Raw genomic sequence first — 22,197 nt, forward strand, 5'->3', positions numbered from 1 at the left:
TGTTAACTCACGCACTTTGCATAGCTTGTGTGCGTGTGAAAAAATTATATCAATATATCAAACTGTATATATCACGCCTTTAAAACATCTTATAATATTATTAAAAACACTTATCCAAATAACAAGGTCACAGAGCAAATTGAGCAAATTTGATATTAATTTCATTGCTTAAGAAAAAAAAAAAATAAGCTTATATTTCTTAGTCATAACTATGAGTTTCAACAGAGCGTAGGTAATGTGTGTGACACACAGACACAACGTGCTTATGTAAGCTCCTAAGCTAAACTAAGCTTGGTTGGAGTGTCTTTGATTGTCGTTCACAGGGTATCATTCCGAGCCTCGAGAGCAACCGTTCTGGAGTTGAAGAGCTCTTCATCCACGGGAACAGGCTCACCAGCGCCATCGAGGAGGCGGCCCGGCTACCACAGATTGAACTGACGACACTAGACTTGCAATGGGTTCAGGTAAACCAATATATTTATTAGTAAAACTGGAAAAATTTTTCCTACCTAAGCTGATGATAGCCTAGAGAGGCTATTTCAGCGTAACCTTAACTAGTAGGTGAGCTCTCGGGGTTCAAACCGGAGTGATGCTAACACTAACCCTAGCAAGAGCAGTGCTTCGCAGAATCTACCGTCGGATCGAAAACGCGACCCACTGAGAAGATCCGGCAAGCAACTCAGTGGGCTGTGTCTAGAATTCCTAATGTCTCTCTGTATGTTGAAGAAAACTTCTCTTTTAATCATTGGCTCATTGCTGAGTGTCGTAACGCACCCCGCCTGAGCTATGATGAGCCTGATGAGGATTCAGTGTGTCTGTATATTGAACAAAACTACTAACAACACAAAGAGTTGACTAAGTTATAAGTACATACTACAAAGACTACATATATTACTGTAGAAATTGAAATAAATTCTTAGATCAAATAAATATATACTACAATTTATTAAGAACAGAAATTCGAATTTAGAAATTTAACTGTAAGAGAGAGATAAAGAGACAGAGAAGTCAATATATCCTAATACATGTCTCACTCAGTCTCATGCGCGTGGATAATGCCCTCGCGCTCTTATCCACAGAGGTATTAAATTGAATTTAGGGGATGATTGGCCCTTTAAAGCGTCTGCAAAGCAATTCGGCCGACGGAAAGTGTCTGGGACTATTAGCGATTTATTTTTAAGGATATTGCCTAAAATATACCTACGTAAAAATCAGCTTTCAGAAAATACGTGATTTTACGTGATTTTATGTACCTTGAGTACCTGATACCTGAAAATTGGCCGTCTAAGCAAGCTAGCAGGTAGGCATGCGTTCTTAGTACATACTAACACTACGCAATCGGCCACATTTCGTTCGTCAGAAAATACGTGACGTCTGGGGGCCCTGGGATCTTACTCTATAAGGATAGAAGATGATAGGCTGTCTGTCATCGTATTGCTGACCGCGGGCCTCATCCACACGATATAAAGTGCAGATGTTAATAAACTCTAGAGTTGGTAAATTTTATATTAAAATGTATGTGTCATTGCATTCGTAATTAATTACATGTATAATGTAGGACGTAGTATGTACGTACATAACGTTAGTAAATATTATACTGAGTTTTTCTCTTATTTTAGGTTTTATCGGAAGGATGGGCGTATCCTTTAAAGGGATTTATGAGGGAAACCGAGTACTTACAGGTGAATTATTTATGAATTATTTTAATTTTGAATATGAATTATTTTGATTATGAATTATTTATGAATTATATTAAACATGAATTATTTATTTACAAACGATAACATGCATATGATAAACTATGTGTATGTTTGTGATAGTGTATAGCCCGCTATAGCTGCTGATGTTTTTGTTTTCTGGCAGATAAAAATTGAAGAAATATAAGCTTAAGTTGTTGATGTGTCTGGGCTCCGGTGACCACTTAACATCAGGTGGGCCGTGAGCTCGTCTACCCGTCTTAGCAATAAAAAAGATAGTCGGTAGTGATAGTACTGTGTTTGGTACTTTGTGTTTTTACTTTACTGATCTTTATCATCTCGTGTACAATGAAGTGTGAGTCAAGAAATAAAACTTAAATAAAATTTGTTCTTCCCTCTGTTTCACTAGTTTAGTCACTCACTTAATAATTTGTAGTGTTTTATAACTATGGACACTATATATATTATATTCATGTTATGCTTTCATTTGTTTTATTTAATTTAGTGTTGAAACTTATGCGATATGAATTAGTGGGTGGAGTTAATAAATTAAAAAAAGAACGGTAAATAAAGATTTAATAAATAGTCGCTTTTACTCTCGGCTACACTAGAAAGCATTAATTTTGAATAATAAAAAAGTTTTTTTTTTTTGAAATCTTACATTTTTATAAACGGTTTTATAAATGTTCCACTGAAATGCATCGAAAAATTATGTAAATTCTGTTTCGACTTATACACGTTTAATCGTCCTAGAGGTCGCGCAGTAGTCGAAATTCGACTGTAATTAATTGGAATTGTAAGTTTGTACACTATTATGATTATATTTTATACTTCTATGATCACAAATTTCGCCAAGACTACATTATAAAAAATATTAATAAAGACAAACAATATTTAATCTCAATTTGACAACAGACGTCAAGAACAAATAAATAGTATGCATGCGTGTGTGCGTCAAATACATGGTACGTAGTGTGTGTAATGTTTTCTTTATTGATTTAATATATCTATTATGCATTATTTTAAAAAAATATTGGCATTGTGCACTTCTTCTCTATATTCTGTATAAGTGTGGAAAATTTCATACTCCTCCGTCCGCGCAATTTTCGTAAAAAGGGATACAAAGTTTTTGCTTCACGTATTAATATATAGATTAGTATAACGTGGAGTACAATGGAATTAACAATGTACATTCACCATATCAGAATATCATATCGGAATCGTCATGAACTTATTAAGATGAAGTTATTTCTTAGGAAATTTATTAATATATTCCTTTTAATACTGTATAAACTATTATATGTATATATGTATGTATTTATATATAGGTATATGTGATTGTCTATATATGTATGTATATACTTTTTTGTGTATGTATTTGTAACTTAATATAAATTTCATTGCACCTACCACTGTTTACTCTGCACTACCTTTGGTTGACAGATAGAGAATGCCTTAGGCATTAAGTCCGCCAATGTAAATTTTACATGAAGTGTAATAAATATATATCAGGCGCTTCATTCGAACTGCGTCACGCTGCCGGACGGGTCGCTGGTGAACCAGTCGGTGCCGGTGGTGTTGCCGGTGTCGGCCGAGCTGAAGGAGCGGCTGGCGGGCGCGGCGGCGGTGGCCCTCACGCGCGGCGGCCGGCCCCTCGCCGTGCTGCGCGGCCCCGAGTTCTACCCGCACCGGAAGGAGGAGCGGTGCTCGCGGCAGTTCGGCATATACAACGCCGGACACCCCTACATCAAGGTAGGTAGGCGGCGACGGCGACCTCTACGACCCGCGGCACGGCGCCATGCTGCTCAAGGTCGCGCCGGGACTCAACGACCTAGAGCAGCGGTCGGGGAACCGGGGTAAATTACCCCAAATGGGATAAAATGTAATTTTGGGAGGTAAAAATAAAACTTTTGTGAGTAAAAAGTATATATTGAAGTGAAACTTCTTTAGAATTGTGATTTTCCAACTCGATGAAACGAAATGAAACGAAACGAAAAAATAAATCCATCAAGACATAAACACATAAATGTATAGGATTCAGCCGGCGAGAGAATGAGATAGAACACATTGTTTGGAAACACAAAGTTCACGTGATTGAGGTATTTTATTGTAGGCATCGTGTGCTGCGATTGGCTTGCCGCTATGTATTACTAGATATTACATCGATAATTTGAATAAATGATGTTTAAATTAAATTTTTGGCCATTTTTTTCTTTTCAAAATTATTATGGGCGTTCTAATATGAAAGATGCTAAAAAGAAGCAATTTCGTTTTTTTTGTTCTTATTTACAAAAAAATATTTTGGGGTAATAATTAAAAAAGTTCCACGACCGCTGATCTAGAGGTATGTCCGCTTATCCGACCTTCGGGACCGTCAAACTACACAAGATCACCCGCCAGGTCAATCGAAAGATAATTTCATCGTGTCGTCGCTGTCAAATCAAAATCTGCTACGTGCAAAAACTCTTATTTTGAATTAACGAGTAAAAACATTTTCGTATAAAATTTTATATGAAGGTGATTTTTTAAGAAATATATCAAATGAAAACTATAGATAAATATTAAAGCTATAGACACATAACAGTTTTTTTGGAGTTTACTCCTTTAGAATCGATTTACATATATAGGCCCGGGGTATGAAAATTATGGGGACCAAAATCGTACTAGCATGTCACACGAAATGCGTTATGCGCCTGATTGGCTCCTGATTGCGTGATGCGTGCGCGCGCCAATCAAAATCGTACTAGCATGTCACACGAAATGCGTTATGCGCCTGATTGGCTCCTGATTGCGTGATGCGTGCGCGCGCCAATCAAAATCGTACTAGCATGTCACACGAAATGCGTTATGCGCCTGATTGGCTCCTGATTGCGTGATGCGTGCGCGCGCCAATCAAAATCGTACTAGCATGTCACACGAAATGCGTTATGCGCCTGATTGGCTCCTGATTGCGTGATGCGTGCGCGCGCCAATCAGGAGCCAACGCGCGGCCGCGTTATCGCAGGTGACGCCGGGCTGCTGCGCCGGCAGTCCGCCACAAAGCCTCGTACTGATCGCGCGTTTCTCTCATTATTGTATTTTCATATATTTGTTAGTCGTTTGTTTTGTGTCTCGTTAATTTGTTAATAATCTGTAGTGTATCGTGTTGTCGTAATATAGAACTATTTCTCGTATTGTTTCGTTTAATTTTTTATATCCAGTAAACTCCAGTCGTGCGTCGGAGCGGACACACACACTTTTTGGAGTTTACTCCTTTAGAATCGATTTACATATATAGGCCCGGGGTATGAAAATTATGGGGACCAAAATCGTACTAGCATGTCACACGAAATGCGTTATGCGCCTGATTGGCTCCTGATTGCGTGATGCGTGCGCGCGCCAATCAAAATCGTACTAGCATGTCACACGAAATGCGTTATGCGCCTGATTGGCTCCTGATTGCGTGATGCGTGCGCGCGCCAATCAAAATCGTACTAGCATGTCACACGAAATGCGTTATGCGCCTGATTGGCTCCTGATTGCGTGATGCGTGCGCGCGCCAATCAGGAGCCAACGCGCGGCCGCGTTATCGCAGGTGACGCCGGGCTGCTGCGCCGGCAGTCCGCCACAAAGCCTCGTACTGATCGCGCGTTTCTCTCATTATTGTATTTTCATATATTTGTTAGTCGTTTGTTTTGTGTCTCGTTAATTTGTTAATAATCTGTAGTGTATCGTGTTGTCGTAATATAGAACTATTTCTCGTATTGTTTCGTTTAATTTTTTATATCCAGTAAACTCCAGTCGTGCGTCGGAGCGGACACACACACTTTTTGGAGTTTACTCCTTTAGAATCGATTTACATATATAGGCCCGGGGTATGAAAATTATGGGGACCAAAATCGTACTAGCATGTCACACGAAATGCGTTATGCGCCTGATTGGCTCCTGATTGCGTGATGCGTGCGCGCGCCAATCAAAATCGTACTAGCATGTCACACGAAATGCGTTATGCGCCTGATTGGCTCCTGATTGCGTGATGCGTGCGCGCGCCAATCAAAATCGTACTAGCATGTCACACGAAATGCGTTATGCGCCTGATTGGCTCCTGATTGCGTGATGCGTGCGCGCGCCAATCAAAATCGTACTAGCATGTCACACGAAATGCGTTATGCGCCTGATTGGCTCCTGATTGCGTGATGCGTGCGCGCGCCAATCAGGAGCCAACGCGCGGCCGCGTTATCGCAGGTGACGCCGGGCTGCTGCGCCGGCAGTCCGCCACAAAGCCTCGTACTGATCGCGCGTTTCTCTCATTATTGTATTTTCATATATTTGTTAGTCGTTTGTTTTGTGTCTCGTTAATTTGTTAATAATCTGTAGTGTATCGTGTTGTCGTAATATAGAACTATTTCTCGTATTGTTTCGTTTAATTTTTTATATCCAGTAAACTCCAGTCGTGCGTCGGAGCGGACACACACACTTTTGGAGTTTACTCCTTTAGAATCGATTTACATATATAGGCCCGGGGTATGAAAATTATGGGGACCAAAATCGTACTAGCATGTCACACGAAATGCGTTATGCGCCTGATTGGCTCCTGATTGCGTGATGCGTGCGCGCGCCAATCAAAATCGTACTAGCATGTCACACGAAATGCGTTATGCGCCTGATTGGCTCCTGATTGCGTGATGCGTGCGCGCGCCAATCAAAATCGTACTAGCATGTCACACGAAATGCGTTATGCGCCTGATTGGCTCCTGATTGCGTGATGCGTGCGCGCGCCAATCAAAATCGTACTAGCATGTCACACGAAATGCGTTATGCGCCTGATTGGCTCCTGATTGCGTGATGCGTGCGCGCGCCAATCAGGAGCCAACGCGCGGCCGCGTTATCGCAGGTGACGCCGGGCTGCTGCGCCGGCAGTCCGCCACAAAGCCTCGTACTGATCGCGCGTTTCTCTCATTATTGTATTTTCATATATTTGTTAGTCGTTTGTTTTGTGTCTCGTTAATTTGTTAATAATCTGTAGTGTATCGTGTTGTCGTAATATAGAACTATTTCTCGTATTGTTTCGTTTAATTTTTTATATCCAGTAAACTCCAGTCGTGCGTCGGAGCGGACACACACACTTTTTTTATACTGTAGATAGGTAGAAGTGGGTAGTTAAAAATCGTCGTGACCTAAAGGTAAAGAAGACGTCCGGTGCATTCGTATCTAGCGATGCAACGACGTTTGAATACGGCAGGTGGGTACCAATTTTTCTAATGAAATACGTACACAACAAATGTTCACGATTGACTTCCACGATGAAGGAATAACATCATGTAATAAAAATCGAACCCTCAAAATTGTAAGTTGCGTAATTGCTGGTGGTAGGACCTCATGTGAGTCCGCACGGGTAGGTACCACCACGGCACCTATTTCTGCCGTGAAAAAGTAATGCGTTTCGGTTTCAAGGGCGAGGCAGCCGTTTTAACTATACTGAGACTTTAGAACTCATACCCCAAGGTGGTTGGCGGCATTTACGTTGTAGATGTCTATGGGCTCTGGTAAACACCATGTGGGCTATGTCCACCAACCTATGCCATAGAAAAAAGGTGACACCCCTACATCAGTCCTAGCCGAGTTCGTGATGTGCGTTGTCAAAACAAATGCGTTCTACCTGGACCTTAATCAATTTCAAAGTCTATCCGAACGCCCACCCTAAGATACGAAATGTAAATCGTGGCCTGGTGTAGAGAGATACAACATTTTCTAAGTATGTACTAAACGTACGACTTGCACGCTCATACCCGATCCTGCGGACCGAATGGTAAACAGTCGACGTCGCCCTAAACACGTCATTTCGGATCCTCCCGATCCACTAACGGTGCTTTTAGGTACCTCAAGCACCGGTCATCGTTCTCGTCGAACCGGTCGCTTGCGACGTAGGGCTCGTATTTACTCATAGACACATCCCACTGAGTTTCTCGCCGGATCTTCTCAGTGGGTCGCGTTTCCGATCCGGTAGTAGATTCTGCGAAGCACTGCCCTTACTAGGGTTAGTGATAGCAACGTCGTCTGGTTAGAGCAGCCGTGAGCTCACCTATTCGCCCGGTATAGTATGACCTCTGAATGTCGCTAGAATAGAAACTTACACGGTGAAGGTACAGCAAAGAGGGTATTGGAATAGCTCTGGGTTGATATTTCGAGCGAACTAGAGCTTTGTGATGTTTGTGGACTGCAAAGACAACTTAACGATAACTGGATCGCGTAGCCGTTGCTTGCGTGCCCCTTTTCTAAATTAAATGTCACGTTTTTAAATCATTAGACAAAATGACTATGAGAAAAACGAACATGTTTGCAGATGATCAAAGACTCCGGTGACTGGCTGGTAGGCGGCACCCTGGAGGTGTTCGAGCGGATCCGTTGGAACGACGGCCTGGACTCGTACCGCCTCACCCCCAACGAGCTCAGACAGAAGTTCAAGGACCTGGGGGCTGACGCCGTGTTCGCGTTCCAGGTAACGATTAAAAACTGGCAACACTATGCCTATTCGTTTGGATTTATACTATGACAGATGCTCTATAAAGACCAGTGTTCGCGTTCTAGGTAAAGATTATAGTAATTAAAACTGGCAACACTATGCCTAATCGTTTGGATTTCTACTATAAAAGATGCTCTATAAAGACTAGTAGTGTTCGCGTTTTAGGTAAAGATAATAGTGATCAAAACTGGCAACACTATGCCTAATCGTTTGGATTTATACTATAACAGATGCTCTATAAAGATTAGTGTTCGCGTTCTAGGTAACGATTATAGTAATCAAAACTGGCAACACTATGCCTAATCGTTTGGATTTTGGACTTTTTGGCGGGAACGCGAGGAGTGAAGTTGTGAGATTTGTTTTATTTTGTCTATTTAGTGTTTCTTCGGGTTTAAATGTGTAATAATGGTGGTTTATTAACCGTTTAATATCTGTAAAAGTGCACAAATGTGGGAAAATGAAACAAAGCCGCTGGACGTAACTTCTCGGGATCCTCCAAAAAGTCCATTGAAAAAATCTTAGTAAATGACCACCATTTTACTGAGATTAGATTTCATCTCATATCATCTCATTTAATTTCATCCCAGTTGATTAATGTCTCAAATTAATCATTTTCGTTTCATTTCACTCCATAATATCATTTTTCATAAAATTAAGAATATACATTAAAATAAGACATGACTTAAAGGTCTCAGTTACCAGGTCATAAAATAAGATGCTCTATAAACTCTATACTGCTAAATCAACAATACAACATATCTTAGAAACCGGTATTCATTCATTCTCATTCCATCTCCTAAATCCGGAGGTTCTGTCCAATCCTAAATGTTTTTTTTTCTTTTTTCTAAATTGTACTAAATGTAGTAGAATACGCCTTTTTTTTTAAACAGCTACGTCCATAAAAGTATTTTGTACAGTCAACAAAAGAATATGATATTTTGGTTACTGTATGTGATTTTTTCGTTTATAATTTCCAGTTGCGGAACCCGATTCACAACGGACACGCGCTGCTGATGCAGGACACGCAGCGGCAACTGGTCGAGAGAGGATTCAAGAAACCCGTGCTCTTGTTACATCCGCTCGGTATGCTCAAACATTTCATATTGTTACGAACTGGGGCTAGAGATAAATGAAAACTATTCACCGAGATGCTCATTTAAACTCAATTTAATTATTACGATAATTAAGGTAGACTGTCACAAGTCACTTGTACGATTCCTTGTGGTGATGTCTACAATGTTTTAGAAACTCAGCGAACAAGTGAACAATTCTGTGATTTGTTTTATTTTGTTAATTTAGTTTTTATTTAATTTTAAATGTGTCATAACGGTGGTCTATTAATTGTTAAGCCTCTGTAAAAGCCCAAAAATTTGGGAAAATCGCCGCACGTATCTTCTCGGGTTCTTCCAAAAAGTCCACTGAAAAGCTTCAGCTATTAACCACTATTTTACTGAGACTGATTTCATCACTATCTCGTTTCATTAAATTAATCACAATTGATTAAAGCCTCAACTTTATCTATATCTTTATATCATTTTTCATATTATAACATAATACAAAGACTTGGCTTTAAGGTCTTATTGCCAGGGCGTAAATAAATAAAAAATTGCAGAACATAAGTTATTTCTGATCCTATTTCCGTTTTCTCTCTTTGACGACAGATGTCGTTACTTATACCGCATATCATATACTACTGAATACTGAAGTTGCTCTGTGAATGTAAATTTTTTTTTTGCTACCTTTGCCTAGTGGTTGGTGCGGAATCTACAAATTTATATTAAATGTTACACAGGTGGTTGGACGAAAGACGACGACGTGCCTCTAGAAGTGAGAATAAAACAACACAAAGCCGTGCTAAAGGAGGGAGTCTTGGATCCTAACTCCACTGTCCTGGCCATTTTCCCGTCCCCTATGATGTACGCCGGACCCACTGAGGTAAATACACTTTAGTCCGTAGCTAGTTTGTTGTAAGAGTCGTGTACAGAGTGTGGAGAGAACAGCCAGCGTAGATGATGCCACAAACCGCGTAGAAAATTGCCGCAATACGGTGCTATGTACCTTTCCATGTATATATCATTTAAAAGGATTTATCATTCATTCCGTTAAATAAGCTATACCAGTACATTATATTCAACCAATAAGTAAATTTTTTTCAAAGGCAAAAGCAAGAGCAAAATCAAAATCAATTTCAAGAGCAAAATGGTACAAATAAAAAATACTTTAAAGGTCAAAGATTTTTTTTATTCACAAATCCGATTGTGTTTTTTATTCCTAATAAGATATGAATCATTTTTCTATGCAGGATTTTCATATTTTATTTATTTATTGTTTATGTGGGTGGACGAGCTTACGGCCCACTTGGTGTTAAGCGGTTACCGGAGCTCATAGACATCTACAACATAAATGCGGCCACCTACCTTGAGATATAAGTTCTAAGATCTCAAGTATAGTTACAACGGCTGCTTCACTCTTCAAACCGAAACGCATTACTGCTTCACGGCAGAAATAGGCAGGGCGGTGGTACCTACCCGTGCGGACTCACAAGACGTCCTACCACCGGTAATATATACTTGCAAGTATTTTTTGCTCGTACCAAGGGCGCCGTACTTCGAAGTGTAGAGCTGGTAGCGTAAATACGCCTCATGTCTATTGCAGGTGCAGTGGCACGCCAAGTGTCGCATGAACGCCGGCGCCAACCACTACATAGTGGGGCGCGACCCGGCCGGCCTGCCGCACCCGCGCGGCGACGGCGACCTCTACGACCCGCGGCACGGCGCCATGCTGCTCAAGGTCGCGCCCGGACTCAACGACCTGGAGGTACGGCCGCTTACCCGACCTTCGAGATCATCACCATACTCCTAATTACATCAGCTATCTGCCAGCGAAAGTCTCGTCAAAATCGGTCCGGCCGTTCCCGAGTTAGCCGGAACAAACAGACAAACATTGTAAAAAATGTTATTTTGGTATATGTAACGTATATAAATTCATGTGCATGTAGTAAAAAGCGGTTATTTTAATATTACAAAGGGACACTTCAATTTTATTTATTTGTATAGATTTGTTTCATAGGTGAACATGTGTTTAATGTATCACGAGCGCCGGAAACCATTCAACATCAGACTCCACTAGTGTTTGTTGCCCTTCAAAAGAAAAATAAAAAAAAGTAAATAAATCAAATCCATGAGACGCGCTAACCGTGAAATCTATACTAATATTATAAAGAGGAAAGATTTGTTTGTTTGTTTGTTTCGAATAGGCTCCGAAACTACTGGACCGATTTGAAAAATTATTTTTCCATTAGAAGCCGACATTGTCCCTGATGAACATAGGCTACTTTTTTTTTTTTTTTTATTTTTTTTTTTTTTGGTTTCATGTGTGTTTTAATGTTTCCGAAGCGAAGCGAGGGCGGGTCGCTAGTCGTTCATAATTCAATTTCATCTCATTCTCTCGCAGGTCAAATCTTGTAGTAGTTCTATGCTTATCTCTTTTTAGTGTCCTGTTTTCGTTTCATTAGATTTCAAATCGCAGCGGAACTAGTAAAGTGTTAGGCCTTGTCCGCACTGCGATATTTCGCCGCACGTTTTTTTTTCTCGTTAATCTGTAACACGATTTAATCCTATAGAAGTAGCCATACTGGCAGTAAAAAAAATCATCCGGGAAAAAGTCTGTGGTTCGATGCAAACTTGAATGCGAAGCGGTGAAATTTATTTCCGCGCGAATATTTTGTACCCTGTAAAGTGAGTATGGCTATGTTTGCAATGCGGAATAAAATTCGCGCGTTTCGCTTAGTTTCATGGGTCTCAATGCCGCAAATGGGTGAATCCAATATTCATGACATCTTTTGATACGTCTATTACGCCGCCTTAGTATTAGATAAATTAAAATTTTAGTTCGGCTGTCCATTTTACGCGTGCGTCTTAGCCGAGAACTGAATTAAACTGACCAAAATAATACGAAATTTTATTCGCAGTGCGCGTACTAGGTGTAATTAAGATCGCGGAATTTAATACGCGAGGTATAAAAACCTCGCGGTGAAATATCGCTTTGTCGAACCCGTCGCTTGCGACGAAGGACTCGACGAGTGAATTAACACGCAGACACAGCCCACTGAGTTTCTCGCCGGATCTTCTCAGTGGGTCGCGTTTCCGATCCGGTGGTAGATTCTGCGAAGCACTGCTTTTGCTAGGGCTAGTGTTTGTAATATTCCCAGTTTGAGCCCCGTGAGCTCACCTACACGTCAAGGAGAAGCTGAAATAGCCTCTCAAGGCTATCGGCTTAGGTAGGACATAAACAAGTCGCGTGTGTTATTGTGATTCCAGATAATTCCGTTCCGCGTGGCCGCCTACGACACGTCGGTGGGTAAGATGGCGTTCTTCGACCCGACGCGCAAAGAGGACTTCGACTTCATATCCGGAACGAGGATGAGAGGTAACTTGGTGCTTACACGACCAGACCCGTCAGCTGACTTATTGCACTGATTGAAAGATGTCGTACAATTTTGTAAAGGAAGACAATTCAAGAACGTATCGAGGGGTTCACCCTTATCAAATAGCCTTTCAAGGCTATTTGGTTTAAGCGATATTTTGCTACTTTACAGGAGAACAATTTAAAGTTACAAATTTGGAAAAAATACATTTTTTTTAACGTTGGGGAATCCATTTATAGATGTCGAGGGGGGGAAAAATATCCTGATAAAATTCTCAGCTATTTCAATGGATTACTTAGTTGAAGTTCAATTAAAAACATCGAACTGTTGATGCTGTTACACAAAGATAACACAAAATAGACACAAAGATAAATGCCGCGTATTAAGCGAAATATCGCTTAAACCAAATAGCCTATCACCCCTCGATATAATGAAACATAACGACGACGTTTAGAGTGTCTTATTGGCACTGATAAGCAAAGCTTTATACTAGCCTGATTTAAGCCACGAAGTACTAGTGCGTTTGAATTCTGAGGGTGGAGCAAGCAAGAAAGATGGCCGGCGGCTGCCCTCGATACAATAAGGGTCCGTTCACACGGATCGACTCGGAGAGAAGAGCAGATTTTTAACAGGCTGGAAACCGAGTTTTCAGGAATCGTAGTAAAGTTTATATTTGTATGTGCACTTTTTTGTCATTAAGAATGTTTGAACGCACTCCGTGTGAAATAATAAGAGGAGCCGATCCACTCGGATTGCGTGCGCATCCGCTTTCAGATTTCTTCTAGCCGGTCTATGTGAAATAGTTGGCGGCTCAGCCCCAGCTAATTCCAAACGTACAATCGATACGATCAGGTCTGTGTGAAAAGAAATAACCGGGCCGATGCTCTCCGATCCGGTGTGTGTGAACGGACCCTAAATGTGGGAGTCTATTGTCTGTTCGTCCGCAGGGCTCGCGAAGGCCGGCAAGGAGCCTCCGAGGGGCTTCATGGCGCCGACCGCCTGGAACGTTCTCGCCGAATACTACCAGTCGATGAAATCCAAAATGGATACGAATTAACGCACGAAAACAAATACGTAGTTCATAAGATGATCCCCCGTTGATCCGTTAAATCGCGGATAGTGAAAACAGAATTAACAAAAGGCGCTCTCTGATCACGATTTGAAATGAACTTTGTAATGGCTTAGCGGCCTTAACGTAAAAGCGAAAATCGCATATCACTAATTTTGCGACTTAGAATTATAAATGTTGATAATATAATTTACCAAAAATGGTATCATTGAAATTTTGAAGCACTTCGTGATTCTGAGATTTGGAAAGTACAAACAATTGGAATTGTTTTTATTTTTCTTCTGTACTAACAATAGTTTGTGGTTTTCAATTCATAACTACGTCACGTAATAAATAGATATTTACTTTTAGTTTTAATTTCGCATTATTATTTTTTTGTGGTTATGCTATTTTATTATTCATCTCGAATGCTTTATAGTCTACGTGACCACATCATACTCAGAGTTGTGTGCACCACTAGCGGAAATCTAAGAAAGTATTATGTTAAAATATTTACTATTTTATATAATATATTAACATAATAATTAATATTTATATTAATAATTCAAATTAAAGAAAAAGAAAAAAAACGTTCGGTTCATTTTGTGATTAGACAGCGCCTTAATTGATTCTTTAAAAATAACAGTATCATTAGAATAATTCGGCTGTTTTGCATTAGTCATTACACATTTTAATTTATTGTATATTATATGTCGATCACTTCTACGATTTCAGTATTGAATACAGAAGCGAATTTTATTATATAGAGCATACGGTGAAATTTATTGATACACACATTTGTAATCAAGTATTTTAGGAGATTAAACCAAACCCAAAGCGTTTGTGTGATCTAAGCTATAATTATATTATATTTTATATTGAAAACTTGAATATGGGGTAGTGTAGTGCTTTTTTTTTTTGGCGATATTATAGAATACTACTTTACATATTCTAATTTTATTGAATGTTTGCTTATATAGCAATAAAATACTAGAAGTTTTTAACATAACAACAATTTATGTCTTCTTAGAAGATTTGAGGCCGCCAGCGCAAAAGTCGCCTAAGCCACAATTTTTCATATTCGTGCAATATTGTAATTTATTAAAAACATAATAAATTTTGATGCAAAACCGGGCAATCCGTAGTTTTACCCATAGATAACAGATGGCTTTGTAAACATTATTTTTGCGCGCATTGTATTTGCCTACGAAACAGTGTAAAAGTAAATTCAAACCTCATTATCTCCATACTATGGATATGCTTAGGCCACTTCTGTGCTAACCGCCTTATTGTAGTCCACAAAGAAACCGTCACAAGAGCACACGCTCTAAACCTAAGCTGCGTTGAAAAAGGCGAAGAAAGATGCGCGTGTCCTCATCGAATAATAATTATTATCTATATTAGAATGAATTTAAAAGAGGCTATTGCCACACCACATAGATATCGGACCTTATCTCAAGTCATATACGTCAAAGATTTATTAGTGGTAATGCTCCGAACTAAATTTACTTGCGGGGTTGCCATACAACCCTATTTCCCCTACTCGATAGAAATATAATTGAGACTGGTTGGTGGGACCTCTTGTGAGTCCGCACGGGTAGGTACCACCTCCCTGCCTATTTCTGCCGTAAAGCAGTAATGCGTTTCGGTTCGAAGGGTGGGGCAGCCGTTGTAACTATACTGAGACCTTAGAACTCATATCTCAAGGTGGATGGCGCATTTACGTTGTAGACCACTTACACCAGCTCGTCCAACCATCTAAGCAATAAAAAAAAACACAATATACTATTGATAATGAAGTAAAACTGAATCGTGCTAACGACATTGCCAGTGCCCGCGATTGATGGTAATCACTCGCCATTAGATAGGCCGTATGCTTTCTCCTTCCCTCTCTCGTTACCTACGGTTAATTTTGCTAACACGTAATCCGGTTCCCTGTGACTCACGATGTATAACATGCGATGCAAACGTTTCTTGATATTTTCATTCGCACGTTCCTACGCTGGTGGTACAATAACGGAAACCTTCCCTGAAATGACAATAACAACTGTCAAAATTTGATCTCATGCGGTTAATTCACAAGCTATTACACATAAATATGTATTAAAAACATATTTAAATTGAGCGCGTTGAATCGGCCCATCTCAATCCATTCGGTAATGAATCGAATAAGAATGTGAATGAAAGTAAAATCTCGATTTCACTATGTGATTATTCGTGTTCACTACTTAAAACTCGGGTTTGGGGCGACGGAGAGTTATCGGCACATCTAGTTATTTACTAATGTAATATAATACTATAACGTTATCTTAAGCAAGTAATAAAGGAATAAAAACATCATAGATATGCTCGTCATTTCAGTTCGAGTTTCGTAAAACACGATCAGTGAACGCAGTGTATGAGAATGTTGACCTCGTATGTCGGTCGATGGTATATTTGTATTCCATTGCGTGCAGTGTAAATACTAACACGACCGCCTGTCTTCGGTTTAGGAACGGTTCTTTACCGTCGATATATGAAGAAGATGGTTGATAGAAGAAATGATAAACGAAAAAAAAACAGTAGATTTTAAACTCAAGTACTAGGTACAGTTGAAAATACAAGTACAATATTATCGCTAGTTTTAATCCTTAAATTCAGTCGGATTGTTACGCATTCTGAAAAGAAGTTTATCTATTAAGCGCGAAAAGGTTTTACGAATTCTAAAAAATAGTATTGTAAATATAAAATTTTAGAAGTTCTTCCTGTTAATAAATTATAAGGTACATAGTGTTTAATCACTGCAATATTTGTGAATGAAATCTGATTTGTTTAACATTCCTGTTGACTATTGTACTCGTAAGATTATTTGTTAAACTAAGCATTCCTACGAAATGTTTTTGTGCAATTTATTTTGATATTATTTTGCTTTGATATATATATTTTTTTTATGTATGTATGTATGTAATATAAACAATTCTACAACATATTGTTAAGTGTGGTGGGACACTTATTTGAGTATTTTAATTTACGATTTGTTAAAATAAATTATGGTGCTTGTAAAGCTGTATTTAATATTTGAAAATAAACGACTTAAATTTAAACGGGTTTTGTTATTTTTAGGTTAACTTAAACATTTATTTTAAGATCGATTCACAATATCGATAATCGAAAAAGAAAGAAAAACATAATTACTGGAGGGTTGTTCGCTCCTAAGGAAATTGGGAAACATTTCTGTAATATGTTCGAGCATGGCTAATTGTATTAACGTCGCCCATGGATATTATGAACGCTACAATCGCACAGAAGCTCTTACACGTCGAAGAGGCTTTAAGGGTCCGTTCACACAGACCGGCTCGGAGAGCAGAGCAGATTTTTATCACGTTGGAAACAGAGTTTTGAGTAATTTTAATAAAGTTTATTTTTTCATGTGCACTTTTTTAATACGCTTTTATTAGCTTCAGACGTATGTATGTTTGTAACGGAATCTTTGAACATGATTTTGACCCCCTTCAAAACGTCGGCTTAACTCGAAATTTGGTATACTTATTAAGGACCGATGAAAGTTCAATATCAAAAAAAAAAGAAAAATATTAAATTCAACTAAAAAATGAAAAAATGTTTAAAAAAACTAACGAAATACGTTTTTATAAAAAATCCAACTAAGAAATAGAAAATAAATTTTAATAAATTTGAATTAAAAATAGTGTAAGAAAAAAGGATTTTATTGTAAAAAAGCGTGGGGTGCTTTTCAGGATATTAATAAAATAACCCATCTACTCGTATCTGTTCATAAAATATTTATAACTACTGATATAATAGCCGGCAAACTTCTTGAGCATTTGTTGACGTAGTGGGGGTAAGTTTGCGCATGGTACACTCACGTGCAAAAACATTATTTACTCTGCGTCATAATGCAATTAAATTATTAAAATCAACATATGTATTTATTTATATATTTATGAGAACATCAACAAAAAATATAGGTTAATAATTGTAATAATTTAATCTTGGGGTAAAATAGATATTCCTTCTATTAAGTCAAAACTAGAGCTGTTGCCAGGTCTTGGTTCAGTTGAAGCGAAGCTGGTATTTGTAATTTTATTTTCGTTATCATAATCTTGACCATCATCATCACTGTTTTTATCACCCGAGTTGCTATCATGGTGATGAGTCGACATAGGGATCATCGGTGTAGTTTACAACTCGGTCGGTTCGGTCTACTTTTTTGTCTATAATTAATTATATTTTGAAGATATTCGATTCGTAGTAATCGAATGTAACTTTTTTCAATTACCAGCTTCCGATTATTTTCTGTTTTTTTTTCCATCTGAAGCCTAGCTCTTTCATAATTCGTCGTAAACTTCATACCGAGCCATTAAAATTTATATCTTCTTTAAATTTTTCGAAGCCTTTCTACGGTACGGAGTTTCGCTGCTTGTTATGTAGTTATTATGATTACATCTTTATATTACAGATTGAATGAAACTATCCATTCCGGTAACTTTCTTCTTCCCTGATCTTTTCTTACCCGGAGTCCGAAACACGACGAGCAAGCCAGAGCCTTTAGCTTCGTTAATAATGCACCTAACAGTACTCACGGATGTTTTATAATGAAGCAATATACGTCGTACACAATTTTTCTACCCTTTCTTTTGAATACTACACCAGTTTTTCGCAGCATAGTGTATTTTTTATAAAAAATCAACAAACACTCAACAAATAGCAATGGCAACAAAGTCAACAAGCAATTATAACAAATAACTTAACGATTAATAATGATAGACTTTTCACTGTACGCAAGCGTACTTTTGGGAGCAAGCGGAACGAGGGCGCGGTGCGGGTCGCAAGGTTCGACTGATCTACCAATAACGCGCTCGATACGATTTCCCCTGCCGTCGCGCCTCACCCTCACCAAATTCAAATTCAAATTCAAAATCATTTATTTCAACTTAGATGTCAGTATGACACACTTGTTGAATGTCAAAATACAAATAACAATGTTAACTCTACCACCGGTTCCAAAAAAAGCCACAGTCCTGAGAAGAACCGGCGAAACAAACTCAGCGGGCTTTTTTTTTTCTTTTTGTTTTTTCTCAAATATTTTCTTTTTTTTTAAATAAATAGAAATATTCACAATAAAAGAAAAAACAAGTCTAAAATAATAATAATAATAATGAAAAATGAAAAGGCCAGGAGCGAGCGCCTCATTCCCACGTAGTGCCATCTAGTAAATAATCCTTAACTTTATAATATGCCTTGTTGCACAGACGTTCCTTAACAGTTTTCTTAAATCTATGAACAGGTAGTAGTTGAACGTTTAGTGGGATCTTGTTGAAAAGCTGTACACCCAGCCCCCTAAAAGAGTTGCTTATTTTCTTAATTCGAGCCGCCGGCAACGCAAGCCTATGTTTGTTCCTAGTGTTCACATTGTGCAAATCGCAGACTCTGGGGAATTCTTCAATGTTTTTACGCACGTACAATAAATTTTCAAAAATGTATTGGGACGCTAAAGTTAGAATTTTGATTTCCTTAAACTTGTCCCTCAAGGATTCCCTCGGGTGCATATTATAAATAGCACGAATAGCCCTCTTCTGCAGGATGAAAATCGTTTCGACATCGGCAGCATTGCCCCATAGCAAAATGCCATAGGACATAACACTATGAAAATAACTAAAATAAACCAAGCGTGCCGTATCTTCATTAATATACATTCGTATTTTTTTACCGCAAACGCTGCAGAACTAAGCCTACTCGCTAACTTGCATATGTGAGGACCCCACTGCAGCTTAGAATCAACTGTTATACCAAGAAAAACTGTCGAATCCACAAGCTCCAGTGTCTCTCCACTTACAGTAATATTAGTGTCAACTTGTCTAACATTAGGTGTGGTAAATTTTATACATTTTGTTTTTTTGTTATTTAATAACAGATTATTAACACTAAACCAATGTACCACGCGCGAGATAGCATCATTCACATCGTCATAATCTTCCAAATGTCGTTTAATTTTAAACAATAATGATGTATCATCAGCGAATAATACGACCTCGTGACGGGTTTCAATAAACTTAGGTAAATCATTGATATATACAAGAAACAGGAAGGGACCCAATATGGAACCCTGAGGAACACCCATATTAAGTAAGACACCGGAAGATCTCGTTCCTTTAACGTCTACCTTTTGGATTCTTCCGGATAAATAAGATTTAATAAGTTCTAATGAAACGCCCCTAATACCATAATGGTGTAATTTCCTCAACAATGTATTATGCTCAACACAATCAAAAGCTTTAGATAAGTCGCAGAAAATCCCAAGGGCATTATGCGACTCTTCCCAAGCCTGAAAAATATTTTTAATGAGATCTACACCTGCATCAATAGTTGACCGACCTCTAGTGAATCCATATTGTTGGTTATGAAGCAGGTTATTGGAATTGAAGTGGTTCAAAAGTTGTTCCAGAATAATTTTTTCAAAAATTTTACTCAATGTAGGTAGTACTGAAATGGGCCTAAAGTTAGAGGGGTCAAAAGTACTACCAGATTTAAATAACGGTATTATTTTACTATATTTCATTAGATCAGGAAACACACCACCATCAATACAGTCATTAAATATTGTAGCAAGGTAAGGTGCAATTATATCAATAATGGATTTTATAACATTAATTGAAATTCCCCATAAATCACCAGTTTTCTTAATATTAATGAGCTTGAAATTATCAATTATGTCCTTTATATCAATATTTGTGAACTTAAAGTTAACACTGCATTTATCAACATGATTTTGCAGTAATGATTCGGCGACGGTAGGAGATGAAATTAAAGATTTTGTGGTAGAAGCTGGGATATCAGCAAAGTAGTGCTCAAAGGCACTGGCCACTTCTTGATGAGAAGTTATTATTCGATTATTGATTTTTAAAGTTAATTCATCATTGCTGTTTCTGACATTCCCAGTCTCCCTATTAATGATATTCCAAGTCATTTTAATTTTGTCAGGTGCATTTTTTATAAGATTGCCTAAGTGCAATGACTTGGCCAATGTACAGACTTTTTTAAACAGCTTGGAATATTTAGAGACATACTCATGAAATGACTTATTATGATTATATGATTTTTCATGATAGAGATCATATAATCTCTGCCTACTTTTGTGAATTCCAACAGTCGCCCATTCATTGAATGATCTTTTATTATGTAAGATCAGAGTTTTAGAAGTAAAGATGGCACTAAATTCAGAACTAATAACATTAAATAAATCCATGTAATGAACATTAGGATCTTCACTATAACAAACATTCGGAATTTTTGCCAAAACTTTACCTCTAAGCTTCTCCAAACGTCTAATATTAATAGGAACAAACGGTAGCTTTCTTGTACTATTAACATCTGAAACAGATTTAATTTTAAAAGATAAGAATTGTCCACTGTGGTCTGAACTTAAATGATTAATAATGCATTTATGTAAAGGTTTTACATTTGTGAAAATATTATCTATACAGGTTGCCGATGTGCTAGTTATTCTTGTGGGCTCTGAAAATAGATTGCTAAGGTTATATGATTTTAACAATGTTCTGAGTCTAATAGTGGCATTTGTATTTTCTAATAAATTTATATTAAAATCACCACAAATAAAAACATGTTTATTAGAAACAGAAAGCTTTAATAAAACACGTTCCATTATATTTTCAAAAAAATCATATAACGAATTCGGGGGCCTGTACACACTTACAACAATGAATCGCTCAAGCTCTACACATGCCATTTCAATAATCCGTTCCACAGAGAGGCTCACAATGTCTCTACGTTCCTTACATTTATAATCTTTATTAACAATGATCAGTGAGCCACCTCATATAGCATTCTCTCTGCAGAAGGAACTTACAACCTGGTGATTTTTAAAATTACAATTTAATTCATATTTTTTAAGCCAATGTTCAGTAACACATAGAACATTGACTTTATTATAATCTAGGAACAAATCAATTTCAAGTTCTTTACCCATCAAACCTTGTAAGTTCTGATGCACCAGGTTGATCACAGTTGTTTTCAAAGAAATATTATTTGTTGATGGGCTGTGTCCAAATAAATCATATTTACTGCAAGAGGTAAACTCTGTTGTCTTAGTAATTAATTTAAAGTACTTGGAACGGATTCCAAATTAATAGATGTCATATTTTTTTTCTGCTCAAAAGAAGCAGTAGGTTGATTAGCCAAATTCATGGCTAGATAAATGTGTAAAAATAATGTAGCGAGTTTGCTACTTGTCTAAAATTGTAGCTACCTAAATAGAATTTGTTAGGTTTTGTCATAATAATACATTTATTTTTATCATGCAATTAATGTCAATACTATAAAATATATTTTCTGATTTGCATGGTGTCATGACATAATAATTATTAACATTAGAAATTGTCTGCATGAAATCATTAATGCAATGTCTGATTTTATTTTCTGCTGGCATACTCTGAATAAATGGAAATGCAAACATGATGATCTTTTTCACCTGTAGTGTTAATAATTGATTTATTTGATATTTTATATC

The 22,197-nt window shown here is 37.9% G+C and overlaps 1 protein-coding gene across 2 annotated transcripts in view; it reads left to right on the top strand.

The window, feature by feature from the left end:
* The window catches only part of Papss (3'-phosphoadenosine 5'-phosphosulfate synthase), a 49,303-nt gene extending 32,547 nt beyond the window's left edge, over positions 1–16,756 (top strand). For both annotated transcript variants that reach the window (XM_089736814.1, XM_028171978.2), the window contains exons 6-14: positions 324–464; positions 1,620–1,682; positions 3,210–3,449; positions 8,020–8,175; positions 9,177–9,282; positions 9,992–10,134; positions 10,855–11,016; positions 12,519–12,627; positions 13,573–16,756. In XM_089736814.1, the coding sequence (XP_089592940.1) occupies positions 324–464; positions 1,620–1,682; positions 3,210–3,449; positions 8,020–8,175; positions 9,177–9,282; positions 9,992–10,134; positions 10,855–11,016; positions 12,519–12,627; positions 13,573–13,682 (1,230 nt within the window). In that variant the 3' untranslated portion in view covers positions 13,683–16,756. The remainder of the gene's footprint in view (positions 1–323; positions 465–1,619; positions 1,683–3,209; positions 3,450–8,019; positions 8,176–9,176; positions 9,283–9,991; positions 10,135–10,854; positions 11,017–12,518; positions 12,628–13,572) is intronic.
* The last annotated feature ends 5,441 nt before the right edge of the window (positions 16,757–22,197 follow it).

This window comes from Bombyx mandarina, chromosome 22 (genome assembly GCF_030267445.1).
Source record: "Bombyx mandarina strain Sakado chromosome 22, ASM3026744v2".
Taxonomy (NCBI): Eukaryota; Metazoa; Arthropoda; class Insecta; order Lepidoptera; family Bombycidae; genus Bombyx; species Bombyx mandarina.